The sequence below is a fragment of the Hoplias malabaricus genome, chromosome Y, assembly GCF_029633855.1.
Source record: "Hoplias malabaricus isolate fHopMal1 chromosome Y, fHopMal1.hap1, whole genome shotgun sequence".
NCBI classification, from domain to species: Eukaryota; Metazoa; Chordata; class Actinopteri; order Characiformes; family Erythrinidae; genus Hoplias; species Hoplias malabaricus.
The window spans coordinates 49420564-49448170 of record NC_089820.1 but is presented as its reverse complement, the minus strand read 5'-3'; the positions used below and the strand labels follow the sequence as shown (position 1 = coordinate 49448170).

Below are 27607 nucleotides of genomic sequence, written 5' to 3'. Positions count from 1 at the left end.
GAATTACTATTTTTTTTACTATTTACTATTTTTTATTTAGTATTAGGTTAACACTTAAAATATGTTTGAAATTTGAATTTTACAAAAACATTTTATATTTTAACCTACAATTAATAAAGGTTCTACACAGTCAGAAAAAGGCAATATACCTGGACATTTGTTCATCATCTTGGCCAAAACTTTTAATCTCTTGAAAATAAATGTTGCTTATTTGTAGTTACATTTATAATTTTGGACTATAGTGTACATGAAGATAGAAAGGTACTCTAACCATTAAACTTTGACCCCAACCCCTATGATACCAGCGCCATATAATTCTGATCACAATTCAAAGCAAGAGACACTGACCACCTAGAATGCAGTGGAGAGTAAAGGCTTTCTTTGCCCCTCTTTCCAGGCTGGAGGGTGAATGACAACGTGAAGCACTCTGCATGGGGTGTGTAATCATTTCATTAGAAACTGGATGCTTGAATTTTTTCTCTCTTAAACAGAAGAAGAATTTTGCTGTAGATGGCCTGAAAATGTACATGATCATCTCGTTAGGTCATAGGCAAATAGGCTGCTCATACTGGACAGTAAATGGCCTAACGAGATGATCATCAAGGCACTCTGTAAACATGTACATTTTCAGGCCATCTACAGCAAAATTCCTCTTCTGTTTAAGATAGAAAATTCAAGAATCCAGTTTCTAATGAAATGATTACACACCCCGTGCAGAGTGCTTCAAGTTGTCATTCACCCTCCAGTTCTAAATATATCAGAGAGGAAAGCCCAATTTGCCATGTGCTGAACAGAAGGCTCTGATATTTGTGCTTGTGAGTGTGTGTGTGTGTGTTCACGAGTGTGTTGGTTCTGTCCATTTTCTGGGCAAAGTAATGGTTGTTTTCAGAGGTGGACATAGTGCAGTTTTTTGTACTTGAGTATAATTAAACATACTAAGTATTCTATCTATAAATTACATGAATACTTGCATGTATATGTACTTAAATAATTTACAATTTTGGCCTATTGTGCACATGAAAATTAAAATACCTTAAGTAAATATTTAATTTTGAGAACTAAGTTCTATTAAACAAACATATTTACAATAATTTAATTAAAGTTAAAACATATTTCTATCATAAAGTTTGAAGATACATGTTTTTTTCTGACTCTAATATGTATTCGATATACCCTATTCATGACCTTGAGCCCTGGCATTGTACAAAAACTAGCATGGTGTGACTTTATCAAACTGATCTATCCTGTTTCAATATAAGTGGTCAGTTCAACCCTTAACAGCCCCAGACACACATTCTTGTACACACACACACACACACACAAACCTTGTCCTCACTGACCTCAGTACTCAAGTTCAACAGCTCTGTCTCTAGTCCAGTCAGTTCCTGTAAGGACACTTCTCAGGCTTAGCAAACAATCAAAGAAATGGTTCCACAGCCAAAATATAATGAAAATCATATCCCACTGACTCATGGTGCCACATTTTTACTCTCCATCCAACAAAACTATCATTTTTCACCCTTATAAAACTGCCAGAGTTTTGAATGCACACACCTTTAGGTCCTATTTTCAGATTCCTCAACATCTCTATAATGTGGGATTTCTATGCGTTCTAGTTAACACTTGGCAGTGAGCATATAGACCTTAAAGGAACACTAGGTAAAATTTAGTATTTTTTGCTCCTGGGCTCCCCCTACAACAGCAGAGTGTAATTCGCATTTAGAGCACAGTCCTGAAATCAAAGTGGATGGGGGAGAGAGCGGGTGGCTTCATATGCTCCTCCAAAGTCACATAGTGCAGTTTCTGCAATCCTGAGTCTAGAGAAGCAAACACCCTGTTACAGGTCAGTGAAGGGACCAGCATGACTTAGTGCTCCTTTAAGTTTATGTGAAGGTGTTACAGAGCATGCTATTTCGTGGCATACTTATACTATAGATGCTATATGCACAATTGTGTCTACATATTTTTGGACATATAGATTTAGGGCTGGACAATTTATACATGCTGTTTGCATGGTGTTAAATAATTATAATCATCTATTAGATGTTAACTACTTTAGCTTTTTGTTTTGGCTGAACCTTATGTAAATTGGACTTATATTTTTACCAAGCTATCATTTTCAAGTATAGCATATTTTCACTGAAATTCACTGTGTTACGCAAAGGGTTCTCTACCCCTGACCAAGTCCACCTTGGCTGACTGCTTTTAAAGAAACCCTGTGAAGTTCGTTTCCTCTCACACCCTCAACACAGATGGAAATAGCTCATTGTTTTAGGGGAGACACCATAGGATATCGGCAGGTCCCGTCAAGGAAGCTAAATCACTGTAATGCATGCAACCAGCACTGTGCTGTGTCCAAATATTCATGGTATTCATGGAGCTTCACATTTAATCTGGAAACGTGTTTGGTGGAGAGTTTTTCCAGTCGACCCCCACCCCCCTACAACCACACACACACACACACCCATTAAAACATACTTCCCTTCATGAGAATTTCATTACTTATAAGTCACTTATTGATTATTCAGGAAATTTAATGGTGATTCTCCAGATATTAATCAGGAAAAATGACATTACACTGTTTACAATTACACATTACACAGATTTCAGCTGAAAACCCTTGATGAGAAATGGTTCCTGTCTTGATATCTCAGTGTGAGGCTTGTGGGATTCTTAAACCCTTTTTTTCACAGGAGAAACATCTGAACAGCTTAAGACTTCTTGTCTAACCATGAGATATTGTTTATAAGGAACAACTGAGATTTTAAAGAGAATTTGCTGAGATATCACTCTGATTAAATACATATTTTTTTAAAAGTGCTGACAGTGAATGCTGGAGGAAACAGGTGCATTGCTATTGAAGCAGCAAGTCCACTGAGCCTGAAATTCCTTAACAAAACGAAGAAGGACCCGTGTTCCCTGACCAGAGGCTTTCACTAAGCAGCTGTATTTCTGAGTGTTCTGCATGCTCCAGATGTTCTCTCTGTCCTGGGACAGGCTGTATATCCTGGACAAGGTTCACTGTCACATTCCTCACCTCTCTCCCTCCCTTATACACACAGCCCCCAGGTCTCATGTGTATGCTCACACTCCTTCTTTCAGTACCGCGTTTAACATGCACATACTGATTTAGCATTACTTGGAAGACTTGCCCCTATGTTACACTAAATTTGTTACTATGTAACACTGACAATTAAAATGAAAAGACAATGACAATGTATCAATCACATTTTAGGTTTAATGATATCCTTTTTTCTTAGTGCCTTGTCTGGTGTTTTTCCTGAGTTTGAACACTTCAGTGGACATCAACTAATAGCAGGGAACAGTATCCTGATGCACTCTTCCATGCAGAGATATGATGCTACCACCATTTAAATGCACAAATCTCAGTCAAATAACAAAATAATATCAAACAAATATGTGTTACATTAATAAAAGTAGTGGATTTCAACCTGTAGGCTACTAGCAATTGCTGGGCAATTTCTGCAGCTGCAGTCTACATTTATACTGACTTAATCCCTTATTCCTCCAAGTGACCATAAAGCACAATTCTTTTCAGCTAATACGATAATAGGTCAGCATTCAAGAAAGTCTTATTCCGAGGGGAAGTAGCAAGGCCAAATCGATCAGATGTTAAAAACAGTACTGAATCAAGGGTTTTGCTCTCTCCTCTGTCACATTTGTGTTACTGTTGTCCACCTGGTTTACTGCCCTTCCACTCTTAACTGAGAAGCCATTAGCTGGGGCTGCACCAATTTAAATCCACATGCAGAGCACGGGAAGAGAGTGTTCTCATAAAAAAGTGAAGGGAAAGCTCCCAGTCAGTTCCGAATGATGGGCTGTAATGGATCATTTCTGCCAAACCAGGGCTATGGCCTCCAACACTGCATAAAAACGAGAGGGACGACCATGGGTCCTCGCCCCAGTAAACACAGCAGGAGGTCAAATGGGGGAAAAAATCCTCTCTGACTAAAAACACGTGCCCCTAGTCAAATTTTATTCTCTTGTGGTCTGCAATAATTGGAAAAACGATTTCCAGAAATAAGCATTCATCTCTTTTTTGTGTGCAGATATTTAATATCTCTGGAAAAGAGAGGCAACTACAAAAGACCATTCTGGACCACTCAAACAATGCATCCATTATGCATATTCTATCATAGTTTTAAACGTTTTATGGAGTTAAATAAATCAAGCAATTGCAAACAATTAGCTTCCATTCCAGGCGTGACCTCAGGCATGTAGATTGGGTTCAATAAAAGATGGGTCATGTCTCATAGGCAAAAACACATGCTGCTTTTGTTTCTTTGACACATTCCACTACAGCAGTGGCCACAAATGCTAATCCAATACACAGAGGACCTAAAGTATTTCTTCTTTTTTCCTGAAGTATCTATTTTCTTGTGTTATTCTTTCATGCATATTTACTCCTCCCGAATGTTTTTTTTATTCTGTTTACCCCTTCCATATTCTAAGAATTTGTATTGGATGGGTTTAAAATAAACCATGCAGAACTCATTCTTTGAAGGTTAATATGGTAATGTTGACTTGAAAATGTGTTCTCCCTGTGTCTGTGTGGGTTTTCTCTTTCTCTAAGTGCTACTTCCACACACCAAAAAATTCAATTTTAAAAAGTATGGTAGGTGGTCTGACTGCAAAAACAGTGGTGAACGTGTGAGTGGTTTACGATGTCCTGTGATAGACTGGTGCTCATCCAGGGTGAGTTTCTTCCTTGAACCATATGATACTATAAGACGCAACCCTGATCAAGATGAAGCGGTTACAAAAGATGAATAAATTTATAAGAATAAAACAAAAAAAATTACCATTTGCAGCTTCCCACAGTAGCATACACAAAATAAGTGTCAGAGTTTATGACTTGAATGCATCGTTTTGGGCCTCTATGTTTTCTGCCTCCGGTCTACAAAAACAAGTGATCACAAAGTTCAGTAATGCCCTGAATATCTGTAAAATTACCTCCTATCATTTAGCTCTCTTATCGGGCTTGCAGTTCCATAAAACAAAACAAAACATCCCAGTGGGAAAATTCTCCCATACCCCCATCGTTCTCAGGCCAATCTAATCATAAACAGTATCAAACCACATTAGCTGTTATTTCCTTAAAATGCAAGCACATAACAGTGTACAAATGTAACACACACACACACACACACACACACACACACACACATATATATATATATATATATATATATATATGATTTCTTATATAAGGTACTGTGAAGTATTAGGCACCTAAACTAATTATACATTTAAACTAATGCATTCTCAGTAAGCGTGGTGCTTCTATAAAGTTATATATAATCACAGTAAATGCAAAAAAAATGATAATATAAAACATATAAGAAATATAATATATATTATATAAGTTGCCGGGCTCTGCACAGAAACATTTGTCATGTCAAAGGCCAGGCCATTCTAAGGATTTTTGCTGGATGTTGCTGCCATCTGCTGGACTCGCACACACAATGCAACCATGTAATTTCATACAAGATCGAGCTTCACGACTGTTATTTGTATATACACTCTATGTCTAAGGTTTATGGACACCTTCTCAATTTGTCCCACCTTTTCATACGCTTCTATATCATCAGTGATGATTTCTCTAACTGGGTCTTTTTCTGGAAATAAACTGTGTTTGCACACTATATACATTCACAACGAATATTGTTTTAACATCCCATTTTGACGGGCACGAAAATGTGTAAAACTACAGGTTTAGACCCTAAAAAGACTGAGGGGGTGACAAACAAACATGAAAATAAACCAAGATAAAAAAAAATCACACAACCCTGGTGAAAGTCCCAAAAGCAGGATCTCTCAGACAGATTACTCCTCAAGTCTAATAAAAGAAAAAAATAGATATTGAGACGTCCCAGGTGTAACAGAGAAAGTTTTGGACTACCACTTCTCAATAATATTAGGTCAGAGATTGCTTTATTTATTTATAATGATATCCCCGAGTGTTTGTGTTCTTGGGACCGTAACAAAAAACAGATTTGAAAAAACAAACACCAAGAAATCAGTATGGTATTGGAACACCTCGCGCTCTGTCAGAACTGCTTCGTCTTTTTTAGGTAGCAGTGGTCTGATTTATTAGACGAGCTTGTGAAAGTGGTACAACTATTGATTCACGAAATTGTCTCTAGATTAATATACATCTGAATATATTTAGAGTGAGAATCTTTATTTTGAACGCTATATCCACTTTATCGGGTTGTGTTGGAAACGGAATATACTGTTTTCTGTTTTTACCCAAAGCTGGTGAATAATGGAGAATGTGCTCTTATTCTGTAGGGGAGATACCGTCAGGAGTACCCGGATGTGTGTACGCTGAGCCCATTCATGCCAGGGATTCGAGTTCAGCTGCTGGAGCCTGGGCTCGGTCATAAACCGTTAGTTCCGACGAAAGTCATGTTTTAGTCGAATTTTCGATAAGGTTAACACGTCTCGATGGGTGCTTTGTAATTAAAAGACTGGATATAAAAATAATATTCGAGTTAAATGTGATGTTTACCCTTATTCTGAGGTGTGTGATTAGTGGGAGTATAGCTCCGAGTCCTGACTTAACGCGAAACCGAACTGCAGCAGTGTAGCACTGTGACATCTAGCTGAAGCTAATGCAGAGACATCTGAGTCACGGATGTGTTGTGGAGGTTATATTGACAGTAGCTTCTGCTCGGTTGTTTTGAGTTTTACCAGAAATGCTGCGGTTATTTCAGGCTCGATGTCTTCGTTCCAGTTACTGGTCACCCTTAGGAGTCAGGTGGTAATGCCTCTAAGGACTAATGTCTGGCCATGGAGAAGCTGGAAAAACTGCCCAGAAACTCTTGCTGACACCTCGAAGAAGTGGGGAAAGCTGTAAGTGAGAGCAATGCGGAGTTCTTACCTTTAGCTGCTGTGGATCTGGATCTGGCATGTAGAGACTTTGTTAATGTTAATGAATGAGGAGAGAAAACATCTGCACATTTAAACTGTAAATGGATGATGCAGTGGACCGTGAGTAACTGGATAGGTAGGTTTTAAGATGTTTTTCTTTCTGAATTATATTGCCAAAAAGCTTTTGTGCAATAACTGTTTGTGATCCCATCATTTACCTTTCTTGTCATTGCTGGTGTTAGTATTCCCTTAACTTCTTTACAGCTGTAGCTCTAACATTAACCAGTTATTAGTCATTTCCACCAGAAAAAAAAAATGTAACCACTATTATTTGTTTCCAAACACAACCAGTCCTTGTCCTCTAGAGTGAAAGTTTAAAGATACGAATCCCCTCTGATAATGTATATTGAAGGTGAAAGGACCCTTTAAAAACAAGATTTTTATGACTGCCATTGCGCTGTTGTTGCTTCACATTAATGCTCCTGCAAAGTGTAGCCACATTAGAGCACTGGCTGGTGATCTACACATTACATTTGCATAAGTTTCACAATGTTCCTTCTGACACAAACATCCATTACATCTGAGATTGGAACCAACGCCAGGAGTACAGAAACCCAGAGGCTGGGTAGAGAGCACACCAGTCTCCAAATAGACTGTGAACCAAGGTGATGCTGTGAATCCAAGTCCCCATGGCCCTGGAGCTGTGTGGCAGTGACCCCTCCCACTGCGCTAGCTTGCCACAGATGGCTACAGCACTAAATACTGTTAAATACACCTTGTAGTGAAAAAATTGGTCCTTGGTCTACAAAAGACTAAGATAATTGCATTTTTCCATGTAATACCAAAAGACATAAATCTCCTTTATAGAATACGTTTTGATTTAAGGGGATTCATATAATGCAATACAAACATGAAATATAATATGACATGGATAAAAGAACAATTTGGATTGTTTATCCATCCATCCATTATCTGTAACCCCTTATCCAATTTAGGGTCGCGGGGGGTCCAGAGCCTACCTGGAATCATCGGGCGCAAGGCGGGAATACACCCTGGAGGGGACGCCAGTCCTTCACAGGGCAACACAGACACACACACATTTACTCACACCCTCACACCTACGGACACTTTCGAGTCACCAATCCACCTGCAACGTGTGTTTTTGGACTGTGGGAGGAAACCGGAGCACCCGGAGGAAACCCACGGACACGGGGAGAACACACCAACTCCTCACAGACAGTCACCCGGAGCTGGAATCGAACCCACAACCTCCAGGCCCCTGGAGCTGTGTGACTGCGACACTACCTGCTGTGCCACCATGCCGCCCTGGATTGTTTATGAATTTCCCTAATTTGAATAAAAAAAAAATGTTCCGCTATATTACAGCAGTCTCATTGGTGGGAGAAGATCATCTCTGCTCTCCCATGGACATCTGTAGGAACCCAAACCGCACTGCCCCAGTCAGCGATGGGCAGCCCAGGCGCGGAGATATTCCACTGTGCTCTCGGACAAATGGCTGGAGCTGGCCTCCACATCCTTTCCAGCTGCTGGCTTGGCTTCTTTACCTTTACTTCGCAGTCACAGGTTTTGGAGTGTTTGTCCCATTGCTGCCATCCCACTGGATCCCAGCTGGATACATTGTATCTTTTGAAACATTGTTTGAAGTATTATCACACTATTTTCTGTTAGTTAATGTAGGTATTGGCACTTTGTGTTTTCCTCAAAGCATGTAAATATGATTTGTGACACTGCATAAGTAGCAGTTTGAAAAGGTGCTATGACATTTCACATCATATGACATCACAGAGGAAGTACTTGCTTGGCAGCCATCCTTCTAGCTTATTAGGAATGTGTGATGAGTTAGAAAATGTAGTTTAAAAGAGTGAAAAATCCAAAAGAAAGCTTATTATACAACTTTCAGTTTAATGCAAAAACTCATTTATAATCAATAGTTTCTTCCTTACCCCAAATGTTACTCAATTGCCAGGGCAGGTTTCTTGTTTATATTTTCTTAATTATTATAAAACGAGAGCAAACAAGTATTTTACAGAGTGTTACTGCCAATGGTTTGAAAGCTTTGACACATTGTTCAGTGTACAGGCATCACCTTTGTGTGCCACTTGTTTGTGCACCTGACAGCAGTTTCCATCGACCCTGCTGACTATAATGTCAGAGCAAAGAGCTACAAGGGGCCAGTTCCTGTGTTTGACCGCACCAAGCATGCACATGTGATTGAGAACTGCCACTGCTACCTCTGTGAGGTGGATGTGTAAGTATAGATGGTCACTCCGTACCTTTTTGTGCATTTGTTTACTTTTTGTGCATTTGTAGCAAAGTAGATGATGTTTTCCACAATTAAATATGTGGGAGTGTTATGTTAATTTGAAAGGGATGTGGTATAGCTGTGTGAAGTAGGTACTCTTGCCGCACACACTGGAGTCGCAGTTATACTTTAGAGTTAACATGTAGTTGTTATTAAACATATTATTACTAAAAGTATTAAAATATTAAAGTGTACTTAAAATATTATATTTTCATTCTCCTATTCACACTGTATCATGTTAATAATAAAATGTCATTATATTGTTAAATGTATATCCGTAAAACATGGTAATCATCCCTTGTTTATGCTCCTGTCAGCTCTTCATTTTTGTTAGTAATGGTGTTAACTGCAGTGTTTCTGTTTTTAGCGGGCCAAAGTCCAAACACTGCAGTGCCTGTAACAAGTGTGTGGCCAGGTTTGATCATCACTGTAGATGGCTCAACAACTGTGTGGGCAGCAGAAACTACTGGTGAGACTTCCTCACTCCTTCGAAGACTCTTATTTTGAATAAATGGAATGTGAATAATGAATATTCAGTATGTTATGATTCTTAAAGTATGTCAGAACAGATGGTTTTCCATCATGAGTTGCTGGCTTGGCATGTTTTTACAGCTGAGTACAACATATTTTAGTGATGGGAAATACATTCCTTTTATGCAAAGACAAAACCAGAACCATCTTAGTATAAAAATGTGACACATTTGAAATGTTAATTTTGGCATCATCAGTTATTTTCCAAAAACAAAAAGGGGTTTTAGTAGCAAGAAAGGCCTGTTACTGATGTGTCAAGAAATTTTTATAAATGTCTTCTGAATGTAAAGTTCTTTTAGTCATTGGAATAACTCCCACTACTGGTTAAAGTAATCACAGCTATTCTGTTTTTATTTCAGTATTTATGTTCATTTACAGCTATTTTAGGTTCACATTTTTTACTTACTCTACCTTTACTTCCGTTTTCCTCTACAGGCTTTTCCTGAACAGTGTCATATCTGCTCTGTTTGGAATATTTTTAGTGGTCATCATTGCCAGTTATGTTTTCATCGAGTTCTTTTTGGATCCCTCAAAACTTCGATCTGACAAACACTTTCAGCAAGGTACACTTGCACAGCTAGACAGTTAGTTTGAAACTTTGCCAAGCAACTTTTCATCATTTTTACTCATATTTTTCTCTTTATTCTGTCTCTTGTCTTAGTCAAGAACGAGTCTGTTGTATGGTTTGTATTCCTGCCAGTGGCCCCAGTGTCTACAGCAGGTCCAGCCATCCCTGCACTGGCAGGAGTAACCATTGCTCTGGGGCTACTCTCCAGTCTGCTATTGGGCCATTTGCTTTGCTTCCACATATACCTTAGTAAGCATATTTTTCTTTGCCTCTACCTATAGTGTTTGATTGATCTGCAAGTTCTGCAAAAGTTTCCACTAAAACATTTAGTCATAACACAGCTATGGACGTGTAGTTCCATGTCTGAGGATCTAATATCTATCCAGTTCATTTAAGAACATACTAATGCCCTAATAATTTTCTGTTGGTAAAAAGTGCCAGCTTTTCTTTAATAGAATACTTATAATCTCTTGCTCTTTTTACATGTTTTCATATTGAAGTTTGTGTTAAGATAATTAGGTTATATCTGGCATAATCATTTGTATAACACATCTGTCAGGTTCTGAATGTATTAGGGTGTAAAAATGAGGTGAGAGCCAGAACATCTGTAGTCCTGAATCAGCACAACAAACAGCTGTGGTATTATAACAAAAGAGCAGCTGGATTTCCGCCCTAACAATGTACACATATGTCATATATGAGAGTGTTTCACTGTGCTCTGAAATTGGAATACAGACAGCTTAACTGATCTGTCTGCTGTACACTGTTGAATAACATTTAGCTAAGGCTGGACAGACTGCTTTAGCGCTAGAGCCTGTTGCTATGGCTACACAGCAGTACCAGCCAAAATGGTTAATTTCTTGAAGGCACACTGGGTAAAAATGCACTCAGACACTATTTACATGACCTGGATGGCACACCATTACCACTGTTTATTGTTTATTGTTTTGAAGATGTTTGCTTTTGGGCAACCTTGTTTCTGCTCTAATATATTAACATAATGAAAACATGTTCAGATCTAATTTCCTGCAGCTGACGCTGTAAAACAGGTGCTTGCTTAGTCATTCTTGTTCTCATTAGAGGAGCCGTGATTTCTTTCTAATGGTACCTCAGCATAATGATTCACACGAGCCATATTTAGATTGTGTTACCAGGGCTGACGCTTTGCTAATTGGTTCGTTGTGCTGCACTTCACAGTGGAGTGGAGATTATTCTTCTGAGCTCGAAAGCTCATAATAACGTTGTTTATCAAAACAATACATTTTATTTGTACACAGTTTTTCACAGAACTACTTATTTTATTTTCAAAATTAAAAATACAATAACTGCCCCCCTGAACTGGATAAGCAGTTACAGATAATGAATGAATGAATGAAAGAAAAAGTACAATAGTAGCGCACAATTAAATTTATTAGAAAGCCTTTATAAAATAACTAAAATAATTTATTTATAATATAAAACCCTATAATTATTAACATGTTTACGTTTTTATTTATTTTTTAAAACAATATTTGATCAGAACGTTACGTTAAATTACTTTAACTGGCATTTAAAATAAAGAAAGGTTTTATAGTTCAGCTGTAAAGCTGCATTTTGGAGGTTGGTGTGTTTATTTTGTTTGTTTGGACAGTGATGAATTATGTTTTATGTGGTGGGCAAACATCTTGATTCTGACCTTATGTTGAGGTAACAGAACGTATTCTTACCATCACTAATAAACTGAGTGATACCCCAAACTGTTTGAAATGAGAAGTGCTTCAGTGAGAACCATCTGGGCTTTATACATTAGTATACTCAATAATATGTATGATATTATATAACTGAGAGTGTTATATGGTAGGAGATAAAATGTTGGATAAGTGGCACTTCAGCTAATAGTAGAAAAAAGTAACATGCTGTGACTGAGACTATGTGCCACTAGGGGGCAAAGGAGCAGTTCTGTTTATTAAAATCAACACGTGAGAATGTAGAATAATAATCCATTACATACACTACCAATGAACACCTTCAAGATACAGGTTTCATAATCTCATAAGGTTAAGGAATAATGATGGTGATCTTGAACTCCTCTCTTTTCTTTCCTCTTTCAGTGTGGAACAGGCTGAGTACTTATGACTATATAGTTCGACAGAGGCATCGACAAGATCCAAGGGACAGCAGTAAGGGCCCCTCAGGGACCGAACCTAGAGTTCCCAAAGTGAATCTCATTAAGGTAAACGTGCAAACGCAGGCCACAGATCACCTTTTTGTTTTGTCCATTTGTTTATTTAACTTCCAAATATATAGTGTCATATACAATAACAATTTTTTTATTTAATGTGAAAATGCTCAATGACCTAGATTAAGCCTTTATTTATTCATTTAACAAAAATGTTATATCATATTTTTATTTGCAATGAGAATGCAAATGCATGCAGCAGACCAATTACCTTATGCCTGGACCGTCTATGTGTTTATTTATTTAGAGTCTAGTTTGTAACTACAATGACTAATACTGTGCAGAAAATCTAATATGCTAATATGTAAATACAGAGACATCTTTTCATTACAAGTGAGAGACTCTTGACTCTGACTTGTTAGTAGGTGACAGACTAAGGGTAAGAATGTAGAGCCTGTCTTCATTACAGACAAGCTTGCCTGCGTTTATCCATTTAAATCATTAATTAGAACCTGTTAACACCGAACCTTTGGCCAGACCCACTGAAAAGGATACATCCTTACTATTCATTAAGGCTGTGATTCAGACTTTTGCGCTTGTAAAAGGACATGAGTGAGTGCTGACACTAAGATTGAACTGATTTTTTTATGGCGCAGATCATTGCCCTGTAAAGCAATATGCCAAAGTGAAATATGGAATCATGTGTTGCCCATGGTCACTGTTGCCTGGGGTTTGGGGCAGTGAGAGGGTGTTGCCTATGGTAACCTGATTGTTTTGAAGTGTCATGCCCAGGAGACAGCATTGCTGGCGAGCAATTAGCACTTTCTCAGAAAAATCCCTTTGCCAAGTGGCAGTGAAAATCTCACATGGGCGGCACATTGAGGTCCCACTGGACCATGAAAATGAGCACACATGCCATTAGTTCACTTCCTGTTTTAGAGGGACAATGTGACTCTTGGAAATTAGAGATGAGGGGAGACATGGTTGAGGTATGTTTGCTTGCAAACCGCAAAAAAGGTGATACAGTCATGTGCAAAATTTGATGGTTCGTGGTCAGATTACTTGTTGATTTTCTAAGTGGAAAAAAGTATATGGTTAACAATAAACAATATGCATAATGCATATTTAAAAATTAAAAATAGTCTCACAGCTTAAAACTAGCATATTACAATATGCTATTTATTGCTATATTATTTTTATACATTATTGAATAAACCATCAGAAATAACCATAGGTTAATAATATATTTGTATGTTTTATTTTTACATATTTTCGCTGTTCAATTAGTCATGTATCTCCCAAAATAGCGACTTTACAGGAGACGAAAATGATCTACTTTCAGCGGAAGTTAGTATTAAAAGATTTTATTCCTAGTAATTTTGAAGCATTTCTATTGGCTCGTTCATCATGATGTTCCACCACAATGTGAAGGACAGCTGCTGTGTTCAAATGATGTAGTAAACTAAAAATCCACAAAAAAAGAAGTTACATGTTTTCAATTGGACAGCAACAATATATAAAACCAAAACTTTTTATATGGCGGTAACTAATAATTTGGAAATACTAGGGTATGTGAAGCTAAGAAATGTAATATGTTGTATAGAAATGCTTCTAACTCTTGATGGTCAAGTATCTTTATAGCTTGTGCTTTTACTAAGTATCTGACAAAATCCTGTTACATAAGATGCACTTGTGAAATATGTAACATGTCTGTGAGAGAAGGGTGGTGTGGGTGGGTGTGTTGATGACTCCATCATTTTTTTGGAACTATTTAAGGGCACTGAGCAGATAGCTGTGTGGGGCTGGACTTCACAGTCGCCTTCCATGCAGTCACTGTATCTGCCCAACACAATCAGTACAGACAGTACTGTAAGTACACAACAAAGCCAGTGGTATCTAAAATCTACTCTTGAAGTTAGATTTGGATGTTTTAGGCTGCAGATTTAAAGATTTTCAAACTGACCCTTTTCCATCTCCAGACAACAGGTTCTGTGGCTATGGTAACATTTTTGTCAGATTTGTCACTGCACTGTTTAAGTAGGTGACAAATTGAACCTCCACATATACCACACTGCATGTATGTGCCAAACCAGGGGCAACAAAAGAGCATTTACTGAGTTATAATCCTGCTGCAGCCTTTCTAGTGAGCTAAAATTGATTTGGAATATATTCTATGAATAGGTGAATGCACCAAACAAACACAGTCTCTTGTCCACAGAAGTCCCAAACAGAGACCACCTCCCAAAGTGATCTCAGTACAGTTAATATATGGTTATTCTGTTGATTCGAATCATTACCATAAACAGCCAATATCTTCCAGTACTAAATTGACCTAAAGCAAACACAGCAGGGTGATATTTCATGGGGTTGTTCAATCTTATAAAGAGGCTGCAGAGGCTCCTTTTACAGGAGTTTTTAACATGGCAAAGGCCTGAGAAATAAGGCAGTCCTCCTGTGGTGAAATCACTGTAATGCATGGCCTAATAGATCGTGTAATTTATCCTATTCATACTAAAAATATCACACATGAAATGCTGATCTAAGGTTAAGCTATTCTTAATCTGCTTTGAATAATTTTTTTGTGCATATTTTCTAGAGTTTTTGCTTTTTAACTAGTTGTGAACATCCACACTGTAGCGTCTGCAACTACAAACTTTAAATAGTTCAATATTCAATCTCATTATGTCTTGTCAAAAGATACCTGGACTTCAAAATCAGTTTATTTTTCATTCAAAATAGTTATTCTGGGTTTTTTTTAAATAATGCATTTGAAATCCATTCCCTTAACTCTTTTGTCAGGATGTGAGTTACTCTGGAACTTTTGGCTACACTAATCCTGAGATGGAAGTAGAGGATCCTACCATCATGCGTTCACAGCGCGGACCTGAGTAAGTCTGAGAAGGATGTTTATTTCTCTTCCATGCCACCCCATTCAATCAAGAATGACAGATGCATTGATCCCAAGCCTAGCAGATGGGTTTTGCTATTATATGTACAAGATATCAAAATAAACACGTTATTAATTACGAATGAATGAAAATACAAAAGGTAAATGAAAGAGTGAAAGCTCAATATGGAGCATATTTAAATATACATTGGATCCAACAACAAAGCATCACTGCCCAGCATCTCACATTTTAAGCTTTTGCCTTTAATCTTTCTCACTGAGTTCAGCTCTCCCAGATTTAGTTGACCTAACTTAAATCCATCCTGTACCCTTCTGAAAGAACTAGGGCTTAATGGTTTATTGATTTTTTTTTTTTACAATGACTCATAAAAGAGCAAGTAATGTAAGTTTATTGGTTTGAGCCATTATGCTATAAGGTTCCTCAGTCAGGCCCAGTGTGAAATCAGTGGGACTCAAGAGTAGTGACATAAAATCTTTTATTAGACTGTAAAAATGTGTAAAGATATGGTCCACAGAACTGTGATAGTGACTTGTGGGTGTGATACTAGGCTTTGGTTTTCCAGACAACATGTTATTGCCATTTTTGCCAGTGATGTGCATTTTTACATCCGTTAGTCCTTATTAGTGATGTCATATTGTTGTTGTTAAGTAATGCATAAATGGATCTCTGTTCACGCATATCACTGCTTGGGTTTGTGTATTTAGCCCTTTTTTTTCAAGAATTATTTTTCAAAATGTGGCTCATTACAAATGAAAGGGAATGTTAAAGGTAATCTTGTGCCAGTGACAAAAAGGTTTTCATAGTGCTGTCATGGTGACCGCTTTCTTTATGAAAACAGAAGGCACAAATCAGATTCTTTTCCCATGACTTTTAAGACACACTGCAAATTAAAAGAAGAAAAACATGTTTAGAACCACTGTTGCTGACCTCAACTGTAACAGTCATTAAATGCAGAAAGGTCAAAACAATTAAAGAGCTATATTCAGTTTCCTTTTCAAGAATTTAAGTTGTTTTGGTCAGTACTTTATATTTACTTGTTGCTCGGCTCTTGGTTTGTTTATTTATGCGACAGGTCCAAGTGTTTTTAGACCATTTTAATAATTACTGAATTCATCAATTTTAATATTCACCCATTGAGGATACAGATGTGTAAAAATGCACATCCAGCTGGTCCATCTCCACAGAAAAGTATGGGAAGAGTTGGGGTGCTCTGGAACAGCATTAAATAACCATGCTCAATGCCAAGTGTGGACTAGAGGGTATAAATTGGAACTGTGTTGTATGGTGTGATGAATCTACAGTATCTTTGGGACATTGGAGTGACATCTGTGATCTAGAGATAAACATGTACCTGACAGTAGTAATGCTCTTGTAGCTGAATGCTATGAAATCCACAAATAAATGTTGGAAAATATAGTCTAAAAACTTCCCAGAAAAGAGATTGTAACTGTAGCAGAAATGTTATCTACTGATTCTAAATTTTAATTTCATGTATAAATGCTTTATAAAACCTACATTAAAATCATAAGCCATTTTCAAGTTAATAACAGGAGTAAGTAATTAAAATTCATGAAGGTCCATTTGGAGAAAATTTTCCTAAGCCAAGGTCTGGAAAAACGTATAACCTACATACCCTGTACATTAAAAAAGCCTTATAATTATAACGTCATTTTATGTAGTTAACAACTGAAAAATCAAATGATATTTTCAATTACATTTCAATATATTTAAACAAGATTTATGAATAATTATAAGTAACAAGTACTCTAAATAAAATGTCCTTTTCTCATTTCCAGTAAAATATACCAATAAATTGATGATTTTGGAAAAAAAAAAAAAAAAAAAAAAAACATATTTTAAGTCCCTAATGACTTTTGCAGTTGCAGCTGACTTTTTGGCTTTTCCATAACCAGCAATCTGATTGGCTCTTATTGGTGATGGGTGGGACTTTATCCGTTAACAGCAAGCTGATAGGCTCTTCATTCTGTTTGGACCTAAATAGAATCCATGTTTAGCATTATGAGATTATTTCAACCGGTAATCGTTCCCTTATTTTTAATGTGTCTGGTTTTACCTCACACAACACTGTCATCCCGAAAGTGTCCCAAAAGAGCTTTTATCATGTCCCTTGTGCTATATTTACTGGTCCCAGGATAGCGATGTCTGGAGTCCTGTCCTGTGTGTGTTACTCATTTGAGTCACAGCGCTCATCATAACGCAGAGAGCTGATTGTCTGAGTAGCCTCAAGTGTAATATGCAGAAGCTTAATCTGGCAATTTCCTGGAGCACTAAAACTGAACTGTAATTATTTAATGAGTCACAATGCTTAAAACAAACAATATTCAAACTTCAAACAGCTCTCAACAGTTTATCAGTTACAGTTCCAAGTCCGGATAGGACAGTGGACTATTCGTAATACCAGGTTTATAAGTTCTATGATGTGACACCAGCACTTTTCAGTCATTAGTATTGTTGCAATCAGGACAAAAAATAAAACCATTATGAACACTGCACTGTGTGTGACTGCTGATGTCAGGACATTATATATACATTTATTATATTTATTAAACAGGTGCTGGACATAAAATTAGAATATCATGAAAAAGTTGATTTATTTCAGTAATTCCATTCAAAAAGTGAAACTTTTATATTATACTCATTCTTTACACACAGACTGATATATTTCAAGTGATTATTTCTATTAATTTGATGATTATAACTGACAACTAATAAAAACCCCAAATTCAGTATTTCAGAAAATTAGAATAGTACTTAAGACCAATACAAAAAAAAAGGATTTTTAGAAATGCTGGCAAACTGAAAAGTATGAACATGAAAAGTATGGACATGTACAGCACTCAATACCTTTTACCTGAATTACTGCAGCAATGCAGTGTGGCATGGAGTCTGTGGCACTGCTCAGGTGTTATGAGAGCTCAGATTGCTCTGATAGTGGCCTTCAGCTCTTCTGCATTGCTGGGTCTGGCGTATTGCATTTTCTTCTTCATGATACACCATAGATTTTCTATGGAGTAAGGTCAGGGGATTTTGCTGGCCAATTAAGAACAGGGATGCCATGGTCCTTAAACCAGGTACTGGTAGATTTGGCACTGTGTGCAGGTGCCATGTCCTGCAAAATGAAATCTGCATCTCCATAAAGTTGGTCAGCAGCAGGAAGCATGAAGTGCTATAAAACCTCCTGGTAGATGGCTGCATTGACCTTGGACCTCAGAAAACACAGTGGACCAACACCAGCAGATGACATGGCACCACAAACCATCACTGACTGTAGAAACATTACACTGAACCTCAAACACCATGGATTCTATGCCTCTCCTGCCTTCCTTCAGACTCTGGGATCTTGATTTCCAAAGGAAATGCAAAATTTACTTTCATCAGAGAACATAACTTTGGACCAATCTGCAGCAGCCCAGTCCTTTTTGTTTTTAGCCCAGGCGAGACGCTTCTGACACTGTCTCTTGTTCGAGAGTGGCTTGACACAAGGAATGCGACAGCTGAATCCCATGTCTTGTATAAATCTGTGCTTGGTGGTTCTTGAAGCACTGACTCCAGCTGGAGTCCAGTCTTGGTGAATCTCCCCCCACATTTTTGAATGGGTGTTGTTTCACAATCCTCTCCAGGGTGTGGTTATCCCTATTGCTTGTACACTTTTTTTTTTCTACCACATCTTTTCCTTCCCTTCACATCTCTTCACATGTTAATGTGCTTGGACACAGCTCTGTGGACAGCCAGCCTCTTTAGCAATGACCTTTTGTGTCTTGCCCTGCTTGTCTAAGGTGTCAATGGTTCGTCTTTTGGACAACTGTCAAGTCAGCAGTCTTCCCCATGATTGTGTAATCTACAGGACTAGACTGAGAGACCATTTAAGGGCCTTTGCAGGTGTTTTGACTTAATTAGCTGATTAGAGTGTGGCACCAGGTGTCTTCAGTATTGAACCTTTTCACAATATTCTCATTTTCTGAGATACTGAATTTGGGGTTTTCATTAGTTGCCAGTTATAATCATCAAATTAAATATATATCAGTCTTTGTATAATTAATGAGTATAATACAAGTTTCACTTTTTGAATGGAATCACTGAAATAAATCAACGTGTTCTAATTTTATGACCAGCACCTGTATTTAATTGTATTTTTTACATTAATAATTGGCCACAATTTCCTCCCATAATTCATTTTTTACAGAGCCTAGTGATGTAATAATGTATACAGCAATGTACTAATCATCTCTTACATTTCCTACTCTCTCTTTCTCTCACTTTCTCTCATATCCTCCGCCATTTAGTAATATGGATTCACATATTAATGTGTTAGGCTTAAAGTGTATTATATACCTGTGATCTGTTTGTCTTTAGGTTGATATTTGGAAATGGCAGAGTCAGATGTTCACCTGACAGAATGGTTGAAGAAGAGCTACTCCCTCCAAACTCCATAGAACAGAAACCAGCACCACATCCACTCAAAAACGTACAGGTTATATATACCAGTTCCATATACAAAATGAACAGCCACTACATTGGGAGCCAAAAGGGGGGAAATATCCGTGAATTTGTTTTTTCAAACAGCAGAGCCTTATTAATCAAAACATTTCAACATTTGTGGGTTATACCTAAAAACCCTGCAGTGTAAACAGAAAGCAGAATCTTGGATACTTGCTTTTCTAGAGAAACTCTATGACCTAAAACACACGAGACTGGGACAGCAGAGTGACTAAGACAGAACAAATGCTGTATTGAGATTCGCCAAGTCAGTGTCCTAACATCATTCGTGTTGAAAAGCTGAAGCTGGCTATTCAAACTGGACAAACGTACATGTGCTGAAATGTTTAATAGAGATGACTTGGCAAGGGGACCTCCAAAGTGCTGTACAGGATTAATCTACAGCTATGGAAACCATTTGTCTGAGATCAATTAAAAAAAAATAAGATTCTGACCGTAATTGTTAAAATTCATATACAGTCATGGCTGAAAGTATTGGCACCCCTGAATTTTTTCTAGAAAATTAAGTATTTCTCCCAGAAAATTATTGCAATTACAAATGTTTTGTTTATTCCTTTTGTGTGTATTGGAACAACACAAAAAACAGAGGGAAAAAAAGTTGATATAATTTCACGCAAAAATCGGCCGGACAAAATTATTGGCAGCCTAAACTTAATATTTGGTTGGAACAAATAACTAAAATCAATCACTTTCTATAACCATCAACAAGCTTCCTTCACCTCTCAACTAGAATTTTGGACCACTCTTCTTTTGCAGAGTGCTCCAGGTTTCTCATGTTTGAAGGGTGCCTTCTCCCAACAGGAATTTTAAGATCTCTCCACAGTAGTTCAATTTGTTTCCATCCATTTCTGGGTGCTTTTGAAGTATTTTGGGGGCCATTATCCTGCTAGAAGTCCTCCACCATATTTGACTGTAGGTACTGTGTTCTTTTCTTTGTAGGCCTCATTCCATTTTCAGTGAACAGTAGAATGATGTGCTTTACCAAATTCTCTATCTTGGTGTCATCTGTCCACAAGACGTAATCCTAGAAGGATTTTGGCTTGCTCATTTACATTTGGCAAACTGCAGTCTAGTATTTTTATGTGTCTGTGTCAGCAGTGTTGTCCTCCTGGTTCTCCTGCCAAAGTGTTTCATTTAATTTAAATGTCAACGGATAGTTCACACTGACACTGACACACCCTGAGCCTGCAGGACAGCTTGAATTTCTTTGGAACTTGATTGGGGATGCTTATCCACCATCCAGACTATCCTGTGTCAAACTTCTTTTCCATCCATGTCCAGGGAGATTACCTACAGTGCCGTGGGTTGTAAATTTCTTGATTATGTTGCGCACCATGGACAAAGGAACATCAAGATCTCTGGAGATGGACTTGGAACCTTGAGATTGTTGTTTTTTTCCACAATTTTGGTTCTCAAGTCCTCAGACAGTTCTCTTCTCCTCGCTTAGTGATGCACACACAGACACATGATGATGCAAAGAATGAGTCAAATTCTCTCCTTTTTATGTTTTTTTAGGTGTGATTTTTATATTGCTCACATGTGTTTCTTGCCACAGAGGTTAAATGAGCATGCTTGAAACAAAGTTATTTAAACACAATTTTCAAAAGGTGTCAATAATCTTGTCTGGCCCATTTTTGGAATTTTGCATAAAATTATATCAATTTTGACTTTTTTCCTCTGTGTTTTTTGTTTCACACAATACACAAAATACACACAAAAGGAATAAAAGTGTAATTGCAATAAAATACTTAATTTACTGGAAAATTACAGGGGGGCCAACATTTTTGGCCATGTATGTATTATGACTGTAGAGGTGCTGTTGTGGTTTTTGATCACATGGTGGCACTGAGCATACTTTAACGATGACAATGGGGCTAGGTATGGCCTTAGTCACCAAGGAAGCCAGTGTGGGTTTACGGTTGTTGATGGTTAAGGGTAAGGTAGGATTGTAAACCTAGTTCAGAGGGTGGTAGTTTGAGTCTTCAGGAGGTGTCATGGGCTTAATTCAGTGAAACACTAATGAGGCTAGGTGCCCACCTGATGACCCCTGTGACGAGCTAATTATGCAGTGGGTGGTTTTGGTAATGGGCTGGGCTCAGTGAGTAACCTTAGTTGTGTTAAGGGTAGCTGGTTGCTGATTGGACCATAAATGGCCACAGCAACCTTAGTGGGTAGGTGTAGGATACTAGGACACCTAAATGTTGCTAGATGTTGCTGGTTGCTGACTGGATCCTAAACAGCCACAGCAGCCTTAGTAGTTAGGTGTAGGAACACTGGGTGATAACAGGATTTTTTTTGTGGCTGCAGGTAGGAAGAGAGTGAGGTGGGCACTGTGTGAAGCTCTAATGGATTGGCATAGGATATTTTACATCTTGTGTATGGTTATAATAATCAGTTACTTTCATTTTTTATAGATAAAACTATGGCTTTATTTTGTGTATGTTAATAACACTTTTTTTTAATGTCCCAGATGATGATTGTTGTGTCTTAAAGTGGCTAAATATTTATTAAAATATCTTATTTTTTCTAGAAGAAAAAAAAGAAAGTGCGTAAAATCCCAGTTGAAGTGATAAATGGCAGAGTCACAGAGACGAGCACCAGTAGAGCCATTGCACATCACTCTGTTGAGCAGGGTAAGGCACGCAAAACACACATACTCATGGTCTGTGAAAAACCCCATTATTTCTTTAAAACGGCTTTCGTCATTGTGTTGAAAGAAAGCGTAGTGATATTCTAAGCTTTATTTGAACTAGATTTGTTTACCCATAATTTAGATTCATTTGTCCACTGTCCTCCATAAATGCCTTGTTTATTGTGTAAGATAAAGTCCAAACACACACTACCACACCTACAGAGAAAAGCTAACAGACTCTTACATTTAAAGCTGAACTGACCTATATTTATTTCACATGGCAGTGCTGATTGATATGGTTTTGAATCTCTGCTATGTTTCTATGCTACTCTCTGCACAAAGGTTTCTAGTAATAATATTGAGTTTGCATAATGTACCAGTTTTTCCCACCTTTGTGTTCAGTTTTAGGGTCCAAATATTTTTCCCTTATTTGTCATATGTCACATTGAGACTCAACTTCAAGGAATGGTGTGGAGAAAAATCTAATTTACACAGATGTCTTACCAGATGTACTCAGTTTATACTTAATCAGAGGTGTTCTATCACGTTTGGTTTCCAATTTTGCGTTTTATTGCTGGAGCTATGAGCATAAAACAAGCACAAACATTTTCACAAAGAAAAGCCTAAAACTTGCTCAAAACACAATAGGTTTTCATAAATGTTGTACAAAATTTTATTTTTTAGTTTTGTTGTTACAATGCTAAAAAAGGGGAAAAAAACACCCAGGACTATGGTGTAGATTAGATTTTTGGTGAAACATTACTTTAATAAATATGGGATTGTAATAATTGTAATTAGATAGACGTTAAAAACCACTTATTTAGCATTGAATTAGTGCAGGATGAAAGCTTAATGAGCAGATTAATGTTCCATCTCCACCTTCTGTATTTCCAGTGTGTGAGCCGTTCTTTGTTAGTTGTTCTCTTATGTGCCTTGATTTATGGTGTTTGAACACAGGTATGCTGTTTGCACAGTTATGATCTTTGCATTGAGAGTCATTCAGTGTTACTACTAATTGTTTTATAGGTGTGTGTGTTTGGTATTGCACACCTTGGCATTACAGTTCTTAGTTGTTCTATCTTTTAATTTAAAATTTAAAAAGATGAAAGGCTGATTGTCCGATTTTCTTATTCCTCTTTACTATTGTGTTCAGGCAAATTTATTTCATCAGTAGTAGTCTACTTATTTTAAAGAAGTAGTTTGAGTACAAAGGAGTACAAACCACGTTGTCTATCAAGAATATAAGCATTTTCAGGCAGACATTTCTTTTGCCATCTATTCCTTTCATGAATTTAATGTATTGTGTACTTCTGTACACTAGTTTGTGTTATATTGTTTGTAGTGACATCTGTACCTTGTACTATTGTGTATCCTGTCCTGTAGCTTCCTCAGTAGCTGCTGCCACTCTGTCCTCATCCCTAAGCCAGCGCCTCCCTTTCCCTGCATTCCCTCTGAGGGTGACCCTGCCCCCACTGGCCCCCGTACAAGCTGCTGGCCCCCCAGCTGAGTACCATTCTGATTCCGCAGAGTCTCTGGAGGAGATTCCTGTAGCACTGGCTCGGCTGGGCACTGCTGCACTCGCAGGGGCTCCGATCCCAATCTCCGTTGCTGCTGCTGCTGCTACTCAATCCTCCTCCACCCAGCGTGCTTTACCTCCTCCCACAGCTGCCCAACCCCTGCCCTCACCCCAGCCAAGGACCAAGAAGAAAGCAGCAGCTCGAAAGTCCACACAGCAGCACTTTGAAATGGCTTCCCAGAACCCCTCTGTGTTTGTTAGCCATGGGAGTGGGGATGCAACCATATCTATAGAGGACGGCAGAGCAGAAGATGAAGTGAGTTCTGCAGGGAAACGCAAGCACACAAGCAAGAAGAAAAGCATGGAGCAGCCTAGGCCAAGCTTCACTGTTAGCCCCCCACTGGCCTGAGAACACTAATCACGAATCATTTCTCTACTGGCAAGGGGGCTTAGTAGGATCAGCCCTGAATGCTCTGGAAGTTCAAAAACTGACTAGTGACAAGCTGTGTCTGGGCAAAAAAATTTAATGAATCCACTACAGTCTCTGATGTAGCACCGGAAGCCTCTGATAACCTATGCAAACACCACTGAATGTAGGCATTGGGACTTGGATCTTTAGAGGACTTTGCAGACATTTGGCATTTCATTTATTTCAATTTCCTATAACATCTCTGTAGCATTGCAGAGTTACATATTTTTTATCATTTTATTTATCACTGTTTTTAATCAACTATTTATTCATATTGAATGCCAAAGCTCAAATATTGTGTATGGTCTTTACCAGACTGACTGTTGCTTTGTAAGCCCAGTGTTTATTTCTTATTCTCTTATGTGTGCACATCACTACAAAGCATTGTTTTATTTAAATGAACAGTCTTCTTCACCGATAAGTTGTCTTTTACATTTTATATGCCCTTTAATCATTAAACATGACACTCATTCTTTTAGGAGTTGGCCGAGTTCCATTTATTTTTGCACATGTACTAACTAAAACTTGCTGATATTTTCTGGGTTGCAACTGGGATCTAATACAGGCCTCAGAATACAGTGTTTGCAATTTTAAACTGCTAGGCACTCCTCCTTTTACTGTGATTATTATTGTATTGTTGAAATACATAAAACTACAATAATAATCTAAGCATAAAGAAGAATGTGGTGTCCAGTTAGTTGCTTGTTTTGTGTTGTCTGTGACTGTGGTTGCAGAATTCACTTTCTTGTACAGCACTGTGATCTGTTGAATCCCTTAACCCAATGTTTTTTTTACTTCTTGCAACTTCAATAAAAGCTGACGCTTGACGTAGCCTTGCACTGTCAGTGGCCTGCTTATTTTCTGTTCTGAGAGATGCACCCAGATGAGAGTCTCACGAGTGCATTCATGGCAAAGCAAGCTGAGGTGAAAAGGTATAGTGATTTTTTTTCTGAACAACACAAGAATCACACCATTGCCATAGTTACATGCCACTAAAATAAATACGCTCTCGAGAAAGGTGGAGGCATTGTGGCAATTTAATTGGAGACAGATGGGAGTTGGTGAAAATCCTCCATTCATGCTGCACACACCTCTTCTGATGATCTCACATGGCTCTGGCATGAACGTGTTGGAACTCTTCCATTCTGTGTAACGATGTAATGATGCAAGACTAAAGAGGAAATTAGCCTTCAGCCAGCCATCTCCACTTCATGCACTATGAAGCCTGAATGCTTACCTGCTGAAAGCCATCTCTTGCCTTCTGCAGAGGGTTTCTACAAGGCCACAGCATGAAATCCCTGGCATAACTGCATCTCTGTGGGTATTGATGTGGCACAAATGGGAAGTGAAAGCATCGGGTTAAATGTAATGTTTTTGGAAGTTTGTGATAGGAAGACCTTTGCCAGTGAAAATACTCCTTTCTTATGTAAGTTCAAGTTTAGCTTACTTTGGCTCTAACACTTAATAAACCTCCCCACAGAGGTCACCACTTCAGTACAAATGTAATTGAGGAAAATGAAAGTGGGTTGTGTTTTGTAAAAGGAGCATTTATATATATATATATATATAAAAAAAAAACGTTTGGATCAAATGTCAAAAGTCAAATGTTTGGACAAGTCCATTCGGAGGGTTTCCTTTGTTTTGGGCCACTATGGAACCCATATGAAATTATGTAGTAACTAAAAGAGTGTTAAACAAAGTAGAATATGTTTTATACTTTGGATTCTTCAAAGCTTTTGCTTTGATGACAGCTTGGCACACTCTTGGCATTTTCTTAATCAGCTCCATGAAGTCGTCACCTGGAATGGTTTTCAGTGAACAGCTGTGGCCTCGTCTCCCCAATACGAAAGAGTAAATTAGTAAATGTCACAATATACCTTTTTTTTTTTTTTGGGGGGGGGGGGGGGGGGGGGTCAAGATATTGCACTTAAATAAATTATTTAACTGTCTTTTTTAATACCATTTTATGCCACCAATATAATGATAATATATTAGCATTAGAATGCAATTACACCCCTGTAAATAGCAATGAACATTTAGCATCAACTTATTATTAACTATATTCAGACACTGGAATATACATTTAAAAAATATTACCGCAAAATGGCCCCAGAAGAGCGAGACCAGAGAACAGAAAAAGCAACTGGCTAAAACACTGATAACATTCATTATTATGTAAACAAGCATGCCAGTAAACTCAATGTGCAGTATTGAGGTCAGCAAAAGTCAACAATGGAATTATTGTGACAGGCTTAGTGGAATGATGAACTGAGGAATGCATGCAGGAAAAAAAATTCAAATCATATCTGTACATCTGTTAGACATGGTGGTGTGTACGTCTGCTTGTGGAACTTGTTTACCTGTCTTTACAGACAATAACTGCAGGATGAATTATGAAGGTGCCTAAAAACTAGAATTCACTTTGCAAGGGAAATGGGAACTGAAGTTGAAGGAACTGGAGTTCTTTTAAAGTCATTTGAGGCTCTTTTTGTTGGTCTGTTCCTCAAACATTAACACGGTTATTTCAAAATATTAATGTGAGCTAAAATGGAAACACATGTCCCAACAGTTGAATCTATGGAAGACAGGTGGGGCAGTTGACGTCTATTCTCTAGAATGAAGCTACATATAGAATAGAATAGGTTTGGGATAAGTTGGAAGGTGATTTTGATCCTAGAATAGTCTTCCAACATCAGTAAATGGACATCATATCCCAATTTCAATACACCTCAGTCATAACGTTAAAATGAACTTGTTTCTACACTCATTGTCCTATTCATTAGCTTCATGGACCCAATATGTGCTCTTTGTAGCTTCACATTTACAGACTCTAGCCCAACTGTGCAGGCTTCGGCCATTGCATTACATGGTCAAAGGGGTCTTACAATGTGTAATATGAAATATGCAGATGGGGTGCTATTTCAGACTGAGATCAGTGCCAAAAACTGGAATTCAACTGATGGACCATGTTCCCAGACCAGGCTGTAAAGTTATAGACACTTTTGTAAAAGTAGCACTTGATTCAGGCTTTTGGACCAATGTCCAGCCTGAGTCTCCAATATCAAACCTTCAAATTTTCCAGTGGC

General features: G+C 37.9%; 1 protein-coding gene across 4 annotated transcripts; it reads left to right on the top strand.

Annotated features, from left to right (window-relative positions):
* The first annotated feature begins 6349 nt into the window (after nt 1-6349).
* Nucleotides 6350-25344, top strand: LOC136677605 (palmitoyltransferase ZDHHC1-like). Of its 4 annotated transcripts, none has more exons than XM_066655170.1 (11): nt 6350-7033; nt 8287-8537; nt 8991-9166; nt 9588-9689; nt 10187-10314; nt 10413-10568; nt 12410-12531; nt 15277-15365; nt 19761-19878; nt 22435-22537; nt 23920-25344. In XM_066655170.1, the coding sequence occupies exons 1-11, from the start codon at nt 7003-7005 to the stop codon at nt 24459-24461; spliced, it is 1818 nt and encodes a 605-aa protein (XP_066511267.1). In that variant the 5' UTR covers nt 6350-7002; the 3' UTR covers nt 24462-25344. The 4 variants fall into 4 exon arrangements, with proteins under 4 accessions (XP_066511267.1, XP_066511269.1, XP_066511268.1 ...); XM_066655172.1 differs by having other exon boundaries at nt 8284-8537; nt 19761-19872; XM_066655171.1 differs by having other exon boundaries at nt 8284-8537; nt 22438-22537.
* Nucleotides 25345-27607: the final 2263 nt, after the last annotated feature.